The 13703-nt window shown below is 42.9% G+C and overlaps 1 protein-coding gene and 1 long non-coding RNA gene across 2 annotated transcripts in view; one reads left to right on the forward strand and one right to left on the reverse strand.

Moving 5' to 3' along the window:
- The window catches only part of MAP1B (microtubule associated protein 1B), a 97658-nt gene extending 91176 nt beyond the window's left edge, over nt 1-6482 (reverse strand). Inside the window, exons 1-2 of the mRNA XM_073344314.2 lie at nt 6041-6482; nt 92-193 (exon numbers count right to left, since the gene is read on the reverse strand). Of these exons, the coding sequence (XP_073200415.1) occupies nt 92-193; nt 6041-6218 (280 nt within the window). The 5' untranslated portion in view covers nt 6219-6482. The remainder of the gene's footprint in view (nt 1-91; nt 194-6040) is intronic.
- Nucleotides 5782-13703, forward strand: part of LOC140911389 (uncharacterized) — a 96694-nt gene continuing 88772 nt past the window's right edge. The window contains exon 1 of the long non-coding RNA XR_012158932.1: nt 5782-5864. This is a non-coding gene — a long non-coding RNA (uncharacterized LOC140911389). The remainder of the gene's footprint in view (nt 5865-13703) is intronic.

The following is a 13703-nucleotide window of genomic DNA, read 5'->3' on the forward strand; positions in this document are numbered from 1 at the left end:
AGCTAAGTCATGCAGTACGGTTTTTTGTTGTTGTTTTGTTTTTTAAAAAAAGCTATGCCAAACATTGGTCAAAACTAAAAAGAAGTCTTACCTCGAACTTCAGGAGAGAACCGAGCTGAATGGCGAGACACAAAAAGTTTCAGTTCTTGGTCTAAGTTGCATTCAATCAGATTTGTGTCCCATGATCGGATTCCTACAAGTCAAAACACAATATATATTCATATTTGACATGTGTGATTTGAAAGTTTTCAGCTGAATATTTTGGATTCTCATTCATCAGAGCTAAATATTTCTCCATTCCAAAGCCTGCCTGTGTCCCATCCTTCCTCTCTCTGATATCCATGTGACAGCTGTTTTGTTAATTTGCACTCACTATAGCTCAATCTTGCATGATACTGAACATTCTCAGACACGACTGAAGACAGTGGTCAGTGAGAAATGAGGAAAAGGCAGTTCATCGGTGCTAAAAAACAGTGGCTCCTGCAATCTGAGAATTGCTGGTTGATTCTGCAGCATTATGACATATATTGATAGTATATGCCCCCAAACTGACTTGCAACATAATACATTGTTTTTACTGATCATTAGCTACTGAATTGCATAAAACTAAATTATTCAGGGGACTATTTTAGCCACATTACAAGATCATTGTGTTTGCTCCCATGAAAGAAAAAAAATGACACCTTACATATATTATAGTCCCAGTACTTTAAGTATTAAATTTGCAGATCTCTTAATGACGAGCTGTTATGCTAGCAATGAGCCATCTCATTTACAGTGAAAATATAAATTGTTACTTTATTCCCTTTGTTCAAGAAGTGTCAAAATCCTGTCTCTCTCAAATATAAAATATACTACTTGATCTCCTCTCTTAAATTAAGCTTGGAAACGGTCCTACTACTTTGCTATCCAGTTTCTTTTCTCAGTTAAAGAGGAAGATTCTTGACCCATATAAGGCACTGAAACTTATGTTTTCATAATAAATATTTTTAAAAGTTTATAGTTGCGAGTGGGGGAATAAAGTTACCAGTTTCAATATCACAGGAATGAGAAAACCAAATATGAAATGGTCTGCAATGTTTTATATTTTTCTACAACTCAAAAATTCTTCATTTTTTTAAAAGTGTGCAGGCAGTTCTCCAATAAGGTACAGGAACTCGCACCACTTTGAAAATAAATTTAAACGTTTATCCTCTTCTGCTGGGGTGCGGTGATTAGACCAGCACAAACTAGCCAAGCTGGATGGCAAGTGGATGGGCAGAGGGAAAGGAGCAGAGCCTATAATGGTATCAGCCGCTTCCCATTCCCATAAGCTGAATTGTCTCTCTGTTTTTTCCCTTCTTTTCTGTACATGTCCTGTCATGCAACTGTGGAGTTGGGGATCTGCAGTATTTGGGGAGGGAGGACCCAGTTGGAGGAGATAGAGTAAGGGTTGGGGCAGCTGCTCAATATGGTACCATCCCCTGGAAATTCCAACATGACTATGCTCAAACTAGCAGCCCTGTTTCCCCACTTTCTTTTAACTCTGGGGGGGAGAACCCTAGTCCTAGCTTGACTCCTGTGGGAGGCACACTGTGCATGGTAGGGATGAAAAGAAAGAGAAGTCACAGAGAGAGTTCAGCACTCTGCATGGTTGGCCTGAGATCAATAGGTTTGATGACTGGACTCCCCATACAAGAAGTTTGAGGATCTGCATTTCAAGGCCCTTGCCCCCTGCCCACTCCAGAGGCCTTTGCTATAGAGAGAAAGCCATCTAATACTTTCTGCATCTTCAAATCTGTTGAAATACAGGTTTATTCCTCCCATTTCCAAATTATTTTGCAGGGGAGGAGATGATTTAACTATCAGTTTGCTGTTTTGATCCAATAGCTACTTTGTGCCACCAATTACATCATAGGAATGCTCATTCTGCAGCAAGTCCAGAAGGCACAGAGAGTAGCTACTTTTGATGATTTTTCATAAGGGTCTTTATGAGAGCTTTTCAACCAGCCTATCAATGTGCCTGATATTGGGGTATGTCACTTTATTAATTAACTGCAATTTTTAAACACTATATAAGTTTTAGAAATACACAATTTTCCATACATTTCATAACAGTTTATGAAAATAATTCCCTAACTAAATTACTTAGTTGAACTATGGGGGGACTCACTCGCTACTTGAATTGTAACATATTTGTATGTAGGCACTGGAGGTCACCCTCTGCTAGGAGTCTTCCTATCTTCGTTTTCTAGAAACCTCTTAGTCATGCAGTTTTTTGGTGAATGAATTTGGGAATTAAATACACCACACTAACAGTGTTCATATTTAATTATTTCCATGTGTCAAATACTTCAAATCAAGAATAATCTTAAAGATATCATACCCAGCAGTCAACCGTCATCCAGATAAGTAGCACATCAGAGAAATGCTGTTTGTAAATGTGCACTGACCATAAATCTTGAAGCTAAACAATGGTGATTAAACAAGTCCTAAACTCAGGCAACCTCCAGACAACAGCTCATTGACCTATGATAGCAATAGTGTTGTTTAGGGATAGACTTCAAGCATTTGGTAGACCTATTAAGCAACACAGACATGGATTCAGTGATGCTGCAGGTACATAGTGTCTGTCCTGCCATCATTCGGTGCATTGACATCCTTTTGATGCAAATGTGTTGAGTGTAGATTTATGCCTGGATTGAGAGTCTACAATACAATACTGGAACAGAGCCAGATCACTCAGCCTGTCAATATGCAAAACACAAGAATCAAGAAAATGCTGGAAGCTTAAAATGAAATGTAATTATTTTCTTTATCTTAAAGAGCATTTTCTATACTTGAAGGTCCATGATTCAGCATTTCTGATATAAACACCATATTTCAAATAGTAAAAGTGATAACGTCAGGTTTAAGTGAGATGGAGATTAAATCTATAAACCAAGGACAATTTAAAGATAAATATTACATGTATAACAATATACAGTCAGTGAAAATACAATGGACCTGGGATCATTACTTCTTTCCGGGGTATTAGGAATACAGATGCCGCTAGCCCCTGGACTAATTATACAGCAGAATGGGCACACCCACAAGCCTTAGTCTGTGTGCTAGACCAGTGGATAGATACTGAAGCCATTTTTTGACACATCAGAAGGCAACCCTAGACCACTAGAAGACTGCCATTTCAAAGTAGTTATATAGAAAGAGATACTTCAGAATTTAAAAATACAGTTGGCAAACTCAAAACAAGACACCCTCTCTTCATGAAATTTAAAGCAACTGAATCTGCAATCATTCAGGCTGTGTAAGACCAACCCACTGATGTAAATTATCAGATAATATCTTCTCTGATTCTGTTTTTCTTCAGTACTGTACAAGAATCCACAATCTTCAGTGATGATGCTCAAAAGACATACCAGAGAAGACAGCAAAGAAGAGTTAACGGGACGCTGAACTCTTGAAGGCCTTGTTGAGAATGGATGGTTTTGGAATGGACTATTTTTTCCAGATAGTAGTGAGCTTTCCTCTGAAAAGAGGAGATTCATCAAGCCCATATTTATTCCACAAATACATAGCTACAGACTCCCCCAGTGTGTTAATCCAGAACAAAGCAGATGAACATAAAATCAGTGATATCTCCAGCAGCTGAATTCCTAATCAGATCTGCCACCTGCAGGAGAGAGGTGACTTCTAATCCAAAATTTTGAGTAGACAGCCCACAGGGTTGCTTATAAATATTTAAAATATGCTATGCTTTGTGAGTTTAGGTGGCAGCAATGGAAACCGTACAGCAGGAATTACACAGCAGAAGCTTCAAGAGCCTGAAGAGGATTTCTTCAGAAGAAGGATGACATCAGATGTCTTGAGGGCAGAAGACACATCCGTTTGCTCTATTAATTATTAATAATTTGATTTAAAAATGCAGCCAACTCAGCTTTAACTTAATCAAAACTTGGGTAAAATTAGGAAAATACACTGACCAAGTGGCTCTAAATTACAGAGCAGAGCAACAACAGTTTTCACTGGAAGACAATGGCAGCTATAAAGATAAAAAAGGTAATTTTAAAAGGTGGTTAGCTGTGACTAGCTAATCCTTAATCAGAAAGGAGTAAAAAATAAATTTGGGAAAAAAATAATGAAGTAAGACAGATGGTGGGTGGGTGGTGAAGCTACAATAGGAAGAGACAATTAAAGTCCTATTGAGACTGCTGAACCACACCTATAAGCCAGGAACGGTAACCAATTCACTGTTTAAAAGGTCTCCCTCTGACAATGGACATTTTCTGAAATCTCTACCCTCACAGCCCAAAAAAGAAAACACATTTGTTACAAAAACATCAGTAATGTAGCTTAATAAACTATGACATCTAGTAATGGTTTTACTTGTACTACATATCAATATTGTGCCATCATAGCATTTTCCAATTCATTGAAATCTATTATTTAGAAACAATAGCAAGGACTGATTGAAAAATCATGATTTTCTTACTTATATTTTGATGGAGTTGTGACTTTTAAAAAAAATATAGCAAATATTCTGAATAATAGCAGCTGTAGCTGGATAATGTAAGGATTGTGAAAGTGAATGTTTAGATATTTAAATTTTTAATCACTTAAATCTTTGTTGTTTTTCTTCTATAAAAATCTATTCCTATAAAATTCTCTAAAGCAAACAAAAACTCTTATTGCTGAAAGTTAGAAACAATAGAAGCAGCTGCGTTCCTGCTCAGGGGTTCCTCGCTATTCAGAACTACGACTCCCCAAATCTCTTAGATTTTATTTTGCAGTGACGAAATGCAGTTTGTTTTTTAAAATCATTGTTTAAAATGTATTTTTTCTTGGCTATGTGAACGCCCTTTGTCCGCTCTGGGCTGCCATAGGGACCGCAGTGCGGACTGCACCACGCCCACGAGCCGGTATCTCTGGGCAGACAGACTCCAGCAGCACCAAGAGGGGAATAGAGAAAGCGAGGGAGGCATTGCTGCTGCAGAAGACCGGAACGACCTCTGCAGAAAAACCCACTAGCACAGCGGAGTAACAATGGCGGGGGGGGGGGGGGGGGGGACAGAGAAGCAATAGTGGGGGGGACGGCTCGAGATCAGTTGCAGTGGAGGGAGAGGTCTGTTGTCTCACCCGTTCACCTTCTCCTGCCTTGTGTCTTAGGCTGTGTGGGTGCAGCAAAAGCCAAGTGCAGATCTTTGTGCGGGGGAAGCCAGCGCGATATAGAAGGAGCCTCCTCCTTAATTTCTGCTGCTGCTGCTTTATGGACTAAATAGCCACGTATGTCTCATGATACTGCACCTAAACTACTCGATTAACATTGGCTTGAACACAAAAATCAGATTCCTGCAGTCTCTGACCCCCCTTCTTTATGTCTGGACATTCTCGATGGAGAAGGGACACGGTCTGGGGGGGGGGGGGGGTTTGTAAAGAAAAGGGGCAGAAAATAAGCCCCCTCTCCAGCAGGCAGAGATTTCCGTTTGGCTTTCCCCAGTTTTCCTTGTGAAATGGAAAAATGGGCAATGATGTCACGCAAGGTGGGGCGCTCCTCGAGCTAAGAGGAAAATTCTCCCCCCATGCGCCAAACGGAACCACCGAAACCGCTTCGGGGAACCACAGCTGCCTCCCTCCGCCGGTGCCAACCCCGGCCACCCTCCCGACCCCTCCAAGGCGCGTCAGCCAGCCGAGGAGGTTGAAGCCTGGCTGGGCTGGGCTAGCCCCGTTGCCAACTGTTAGCGCTGCAGCTCGGAGAGGAGGATTTTCCCCCCTCCGAGCAAAGGGAGTGGTTGCATCAGATTCTTTTCTCCTTGTGGTTTAGTGAAGGCAACATCTTGACTCCTGGCGCCGGACGCTGCGAGCTGCAGCCCCGCTCGTGGCAGACGGTGAGGAGCCAAGGGCGGGCGCCGAACCGGGGGCATTTATGGCCGATAAAAAGGGAGGGGGGGGAAGGGTCTCCAAAGAGGAGACAACAGCAAGGACTTCTGTGCAACCTGTGGTTGTCCCCGTGCCTCCCACCCGCAGCAGAAGGGCTGTTCTCGGGGCGGGCCGGGCACCTTACCTCGCTCTATGTTGCCGATGGCTCGCCTCAGGTGCTCCTCGGTCACGAGCTCGCCGATGACCACCAGCAGGTAGAATTTGCTGTCGAGGAAGCGGTGCGAGAGGCTGGGCGTGGGGGACGCGGGGTTGGGGATGCTACAAGACGGGTCCGGCTCCGCTTCGACCACCACGGTCGCCATCCTGCCAGCCCCTCTCCTCCTCTTGCTGCTGCTCGGGGCGGGGGGCAGGGAGGGAAAGGATTATCTCCAGCGGTGCCTCCCTCCTCGGCGCGGAGCTGCCGAGTGGTGCCGGGCTGCGGGCAGCAGGAGAGTGAGGGCGGGCGGGGAGGCGGCGGCGCTTTTATACCGAGACGGTGCAGGGCTGGGACCCGGGGAGGAGGAGGGGACCCAGCACATCCCGGCGCGTTGCTGCTGCCGCCGTTCCAGCATCCACAGCTGATGTCATCTGCAGCAAATCATCCCCGGCGCTGCCTCCGGAAGCAGAAGGGACGAGGTGTGCAAACAATGCCCAAGGCTGAGCAAGGTGTGTGTGTGGGGGGGGGGGGGGCCTGGGGCCCAGCAAACTGCCCTGCCTTTGCAGCGCAACCCCCACCCCTCCCCCCCAGCCTCAGCACACAGACCCCCAGCGAGAGGGCAGCCGAGGAGCAAAGTTCAGGCCAAAGCTGACCCCCCTCCCCAGTCCTCAGCTGGGGTAGCACAGGGCTTTTCCTCTCCAAAACTGCATGAGAGCAGTACCTTCACGGGGCACCCTCCTTTGCCCCTGCCTGTCACAACTCCATAGGGACCCTAGCCACAAAATGCGCACCCACATCCATGTGTGGACTTTCGCTTTCGCCTATTTTAAATAGAGCCAGTCAGGAAGTGCAGCGCCACAGGTCACCTTCTGGAACGGGGTGCTTACCCTGAGGATTTTGGTTTAGGTCCGATCTCCATTCACAAAGATAATGTCCCTTATAATAAAAGTATGTACAGCAATAATCTACAGTAGTAATTGTCCAGACTCCTGCATTGCACCATAATACTGCTGCAGAACTTGGGGAAGTTACTGTAGAATACTGTAGCGTGTTTTTACAAGGGGGAATTCAGACGTTCCCTTTAAGTCTTTTTATTTTAAAACCAGTTACCATAATCAAACATTCTGAAACTAAGGCCTTTGTTAACATAGGCAGTGCTCTGTAGATACAGGATTCACTCCTAGGAAGTGGTCCTTCCATGATGCTTTGGATAGACTACAAAAAACTCAGTCCCTGCATAAACAATTTGAGCCAGAGCTCCACCAGTGACTTATGAAAGAACACACCCAGAATTACAATAGTAAATTTGGAAGGGATCTAAATTCTTATGCTCCAGTGCATAAAGATAAACTGCCCACAGGATAAGCTTCTTCTCAACTGGGTAGAGGTTATCCCATTACTACTTCATGCAGGGTTTAATGCAATTTCCTCTGAAACAGTTGGCACTGGCTACTGTCAAACACAGGAATCTCAGCTGAAGGGACCATTGTTCTCATGAAGTATGACAACTCCTATGTTCCCAAAACGTGTATTTTTATTTTTACAACACTCTGTAGTCACTATAACAAACAAGTATTTCAGATGTTATAAATAACAGTAATAATGAATTGGTATTAGAGTAGGGCCTAGAGGCCCCAACCAAGATCAGGACTCCATTATGCTAGGTGCTGTATAAACACAGAGACAGTCTTTATCCGGATGAGTTTACAGTCCAAGTAAGCAAGACAGAGGAAGGGTGGGAGAGAAAACAGAGGCACAGAGAAGTGAAGTGTCTTGCCCAAGGTCACAGAGCAGATCAGTGACAAAACCAAGAATAAATTCCATGTCTCCTGCCTATTCACTATGAAATAGTTATAACAAGACAAGCAATATGGTCCATATAGTCATGTGTTTCTAACATGAATAAACCTTCTCCAGATAAACACAGAGAGCATGCCAAATTCTGGCTAATGTGAGGAAACTGACCTCTAACAGTGCATCTATACTAACATTTCTGAGCCATTTTCCTGCATCTGTATAGTTTCCCTGGTGCTACTAGCCATGTAAATTGTGTTGTAGACTGGGCACAAGCATTTTGACAGCCATGTCATGTAAACCCAGAAGACTCAATGGAAAAAACTGTACAAAACAATTGAAAGCAATTTTCCTAAAACAGACAGTCTTAATGGACACAAATATGCTGGAAAAGTGTCACTAATATGAACCATATTCTACCAGTTGTGACTATAGTTTTTTCCTGCTGAGAGTAGAGTTTTCATGGCATGGTTGCACTGGTCTGTGTTGATACATGTGGGCACACAAATACACATGGATGATGCTAGCTTCCCCATAGCCAAGCCCTGTTATACTCATGCCCACATATACACTATTTCAGTTACAAACACGCTGAGAGGTCTCTAAAATTTTGTGGAGGATCCTGCACAGAGGCAGGCAACTTCCAACATTCTCTCCCACTGCTACATACAGGTTTTCTGGTATGCATACTACATGTGTATTACCTGCAAGAATTTAGCCCATAAGGTGAGGAGAGGGTACATCTAAAAAGGTATTTTACTTAATGTTTACAAAACAGAGTGATAGTGATTCCCAAATATAAGGTTTCAGAGTAACAGCCGTGTTAGTCTGTATTCGCAAAAAGAAAAGGAGTACTTGTGGCACCTTAGAGACTAACCAATTTATTTGAGCATGAGCTTTCGTGAGCTACAGCTCACTTCATCGGATGTCCAATGAAGTGAGCTGTAGCTCACGAAAGCTCATGCTCAAATAAATTGGTTAGTCTCTAAGGTGCCACAAGTACTCCTTTTTTCCAAATATAAGGGTAAAAGATTTTTCACACATCACAGTCACAACAGGTTAAGTACATGAAATGCATTTCATAGCATTAATCACACAAGGTGCATTACCTGGGTGACTTAGTGCCTTCTGTTTAAAAAAGAAACAAAACTCTGTCCACAACAGAAACAAACAACTGTGGGAAAATTATCTGTTGAGATTGTAAGCAATAAGGTTTACTTAAAGAAAACAAAGTAAACCAAAAAACCCCATAAATATATGTATATGATACAAGTATACCTAAGGTAGCCTGCTGAGGCATATGCTTCCGTAGTCTTGTGTTTTATATGATGTTGCCACAGACTATATAAATATAACATATTACAGAAAATGAACTATGACAATTTGTGATATTGTGGTAGGAGCTGGTAGGTATATTAAAAACCCTAAGGGCCAGATGCTACCGTTTGGAAGAAAAAAAAAAAAACACCAGTTTTGTCTCTATCTGATCTCTGAGGGCTGAGTCTGGCTCATAGATGTTTTGCATTCCTTCAATACTCACAAGCACATACAACTGGCAGATCTAAGGTAAAATTGGGGCCAATAGCATGCTTGTTACAAATGCAGTTCTAGCTTCATGGATATGGCTCTTGGAGAAGGTTGCAGATTCAGATTCACGGTTTACATGGTTGATGTTCATGTGACAATAACTTGCCCTGAAGCTTGTTTGTTGGCATTTTGAATTACAAAACAAATAAAACTTTGTCCTTGTACCCTACACTTTTCTTACCTGAATAGAAGTTGTCTTCTTTACAAGTAACAATAAAATCTGAAAGCATAATCACCAGATCGTCAGTCAGGTGAAATGAGAAGATGAACTGTGAAAAGCTGACTTAATGTCACATGGCATTCAGTGTTTCAAAAATATTTCAGCTTCCTAGCTGCAGAAAAATTACATAAATATACTATTTTGGATAAAGAAATAGCTAAATGAATTTAGACTGCACACATACAGATGTAGAAAGACGGTAACGGGTATCAACTGTTGAAAAAATGTTTAAAGTTCATGTTACTGATCCATTTTTTACTTGGTACCCAATTGCTTGGTACCCAAATGATACACATAAGCCTGTATTTTCATCTTGGGGATCTGGTGATATTATTAATCCTGCATATGCTCTGTTCTTGGTCCACGTTCAGCCTGAATTGGAAGGGGGTAAACAGTGAGAATAGTGAGGTATATGGGATTATAACTAGGAGCACCGAAATGAAATTTAACAAGGCATAAATTTAGGCTGAATATTAGGAAAAATTTCTGATGGTGAAATATATTTGGTTCTGGAAAACTCTCCCTAAGGGTATGTCTACACTGCTGTCAGATGGTGGGATTGCAACTTGTGTAGACATACTCAAGCTAGCTTTTGATTTAGCATGGTCTGTCTGACGGAGTACAACCCCACACAGGTCCCAAAGTATGTATTTGAGTGACTCCTGCCCATGCTGCCAAGGCTTCACTGCTGTTGTTACCAGAGCAAGCTTTGATCTAGCTCAGATATGGCGACATAAGGTGCAATCACACCTCCTTATTGCAGTGTAGACATACACTGACTCTGTCCCACTTTGATACCAGTGCTTTCACTCTACATCTTCCCAGACTATCATGTTTGCTTGGCAGTCTGCTCCAGCATTTTCTCTCCTGGGACTTCTTCCAGTTGTCCTAAAATGGTTTCTGTCTCTCTCACTACTGGAGCCCCCATTGCCACCACCACCACACCTAGATGAAGAATGGATGCTTGAGACATTGCATATTATCTCCAACCTCATGAACATAAGAGCCAAGGTCTCTGCAGAAAGCTTTGACTAGACTGTCAACACCTTTAAGGAAAATCTTCTCTCCTTTGCACAGGCTGATCTCCCTCAAAATATCAGGGCAGCCAGCAAGCAAGGTCCTGATTCTTCTGCCTGTCATTTTTTGAAAACTTGTGCTGGGTATAGGGGAAACCTGGAATTTGGGATTGCCTCAATATAATCAGTTTAGAAGTGACATTTGTGTAGGCAGTTTTATATGCAGAAAGATAATGACTAACAGAAAGGAGTTTTTTTCCAAATTTGGAAATGTGATTATGTATTGTATGTGATCTAGTGACAGACAGAGTGGGTTCTCTTCTGATGATGATGGATTGCTTAGAACTTTAGCATTAAATGGCTTTTCTGGAATACCCTTTCTGAATGTCACCTTAGGGTGAGAATGCTATCCTTGTACAAAAATATCAGAGCTGGTGGCTAGTCAAACACATTGCTGGTCTACTGTTGCCAGGGTGGACTGAATACTGCAGAGTGCTGTGGTGGATACAGCCCTCACCAAACTCTTAAGCTTTCCCCAACTTGACTAGTTCTCTTCTCTACACGAGTCTGTGCTAAAATGGCATGACTGAGTCCTTTTTTTATGTTGGTGATGATGGTTGCTATGGACTCACAACTGGTGGGTATCATGGAAGAAGCAACAGTTCAGGAAGGATATGAATAAAGAGGGGGGCAGCTTTGCGAACCAGGTGTAGAAGATAATTCCATGCATATTCTATGGGCAATTCTGAAAAAAAGGCCCGCGTATGGGAATGGGAGAAAGAAGGAAAATAAAGGGGCATCAAACGTGCCCTCACTGATTGAGGGGAGAGGCCAGCATGGGAAGCAATAGGAGTCGGGGTCCCAGATGTAGCCTGGGCAAAGGCAATACATTCACCAGTGGGAAAACAACAGGCCAAAGTCTGCCACACAATGTACCTCCCATTGACATCAGGGCAGGATTGAGCCCAATATGCCATCTTTCCTTCTCCAATAAACATAATGGTCTTAAAATGAAAGTTTTCTGCTTTTACTGGTAGACTTCAGCCCTGGACATCAAGGCATAGTCATAATCCACCCCAGCATTTCCCCATAGGCCCTCTGTGATTCCCCCAGCTATCTTTATCATAAGAGCTTGCACCTTCTCCTTCAGACACTTAGAAAAAATGGTCAGTAACCATTAGCCAGCCCTCAGTACTAAGGATTTACCACACAGCCCTTAATCACTGTAATCAATGGAACTATTTTTGTGAGCAAAGACTGCATCATCATCTCCTAAGATTGCTGTACAGCCTGCTGCTCTTGAACTTCCTCCCTTCAGTGTCCCAACATGTCACCCTGGTTCTGAGTCTGAAAACTGGTGGGCCTACTATCATGAACAAGGGTTTTTAGGATTGGTTGCACTGTGATGTAACTGAACTCCACTCCTTTGGGGAGCAGTTTCTCCAGGCTACTCACAAACCCAGGTGTCCCAAGAGACAGTCCAATATATTACAAGTGATTCATTGGCCTGTGCATCTGATACAGTGGAAAGATTACTAGGCTGAGAAAATGAGACTTTGGATCTATTTCTGACTCTGATTGACTTGTGTGACTTTTAGTCAGTCACTTAAAGTGGAGTTTCACTCTTGCCTCTCAATGGCTTCCAGACCACACAGCTTCAGTTTAGAACTAGATAGATGTTCTAAGTGCCAGTTCTACAAACTCACCCTAGAATCCAATAAAGCTGTTTCATGCATCAAGAACGATAAAGATTTTGCACTCAGAATTTAATTAACACCCCTGTTGATGATGCATAAACCAGACTAGAATCCAGCTCATTTTCCAAGAGCTGTACTTGTTCTGCACTGCTAATGGGAATGAGTAGTAGTAAAATGTTATTTTAGTCAGTAAACAGGCGTCACTCTGAATACACACAGAGCAGATCTGTTAAGTAATAAGGTTCCATTTTACATAGGTTACGTAAATAAATTTACATAAAGCCAAACTTTACTCTCATTTTCCCATCTGTTAAATGGGGATGATAACACCTGCTCATCTTTGTAAAGCTCTTTGAGATCAATAGCTGGGAAGACCTATATCAGCACCAAGGATTCTTCTTCGAGTACTGTCCCTATGGATGCTCCACTGTAGGTGTGTCTGCTTTCATGCACGGCTGATCGAAGAACTTTGGTAGCAGTGTCCGTTCAGCTGGTGCATCTGTGCACGCACTACCCCACTTCCTCTCATCCCCTTGCTCCTCACGAGGCTAACCAGTGTTGCAGGGGCAAACCCACCTCAGTTCCTTTTTAACCACCCTGTCTAGGGATGGAGCCTGAGCTGTCCGTTAGCAGATCATTACCTTCTATAGAATTGCTAATTGTTTCTCTACTTTAGCTACCCTTTTAGAGCTTCCTTTTTTCTTTTTCACTCCTTTATCTTTTTTTTATTTAACCAAAAAAAAAAAAAAGCTTTACTTTAAACTTTATTTTTCTTTGACCTCCCCCTCCATCTGGGGACCTCCCCTGGACAGGGTATTCCAGGTTCACTGGGCTTTAAGAAGTGTCGCAGTTGCAAAGAATCTATCCCAGTAACTGTCTGACATTCTCAGGGCATCCATTGCCTGGGAGAGAACCAAATCCCCCAGAAGGGTGGTTTATGCCAATAATTGAACAGAGATAGAGAACTGACCTTCCAATGGAAGTGGCACTCCAACCACCCTCAGAGCTGTGCCAAGACTCTGGACCACAGGGATCTTCACCGCAACCCTCTACATCTAAGGGAATACAGACTAACACGGCTGTTACTCTGAAACCTGTCATCTAAGGGAGGTGAACCTATAAAGACAACCACGAGCTACTCACCTAAGGCTTCTAAGAAAAGGGCTGAGAGTCCCCACACTGAGCCCTGACCGAGCTGAAAACCATTTCCAGCTCGTTTGGTATCATCACTACCAAAGACACCAAAGCTGTCTAAATCCAGTACGCAGAACTCACATGGTACCACCCTGACAGAAAAAGTGGGGCTGCCTAAGAACTCAATGGGCACAGGCAAGGAA

This window comes from Lepidochelys kempii, chromosome 5, assembly GCF_965140285.1.
Source record: "Lepidochelys kempii isolate rLepKem1 chromosome 5, rLepKem1.hap1, whole genome shotgun sequence".
Lineage (NCBI taxonomy): Eukaryota > Metazoa > Chordata > Testudines > Cheloniidae > Lepidochelys > Lepidochelys kempii.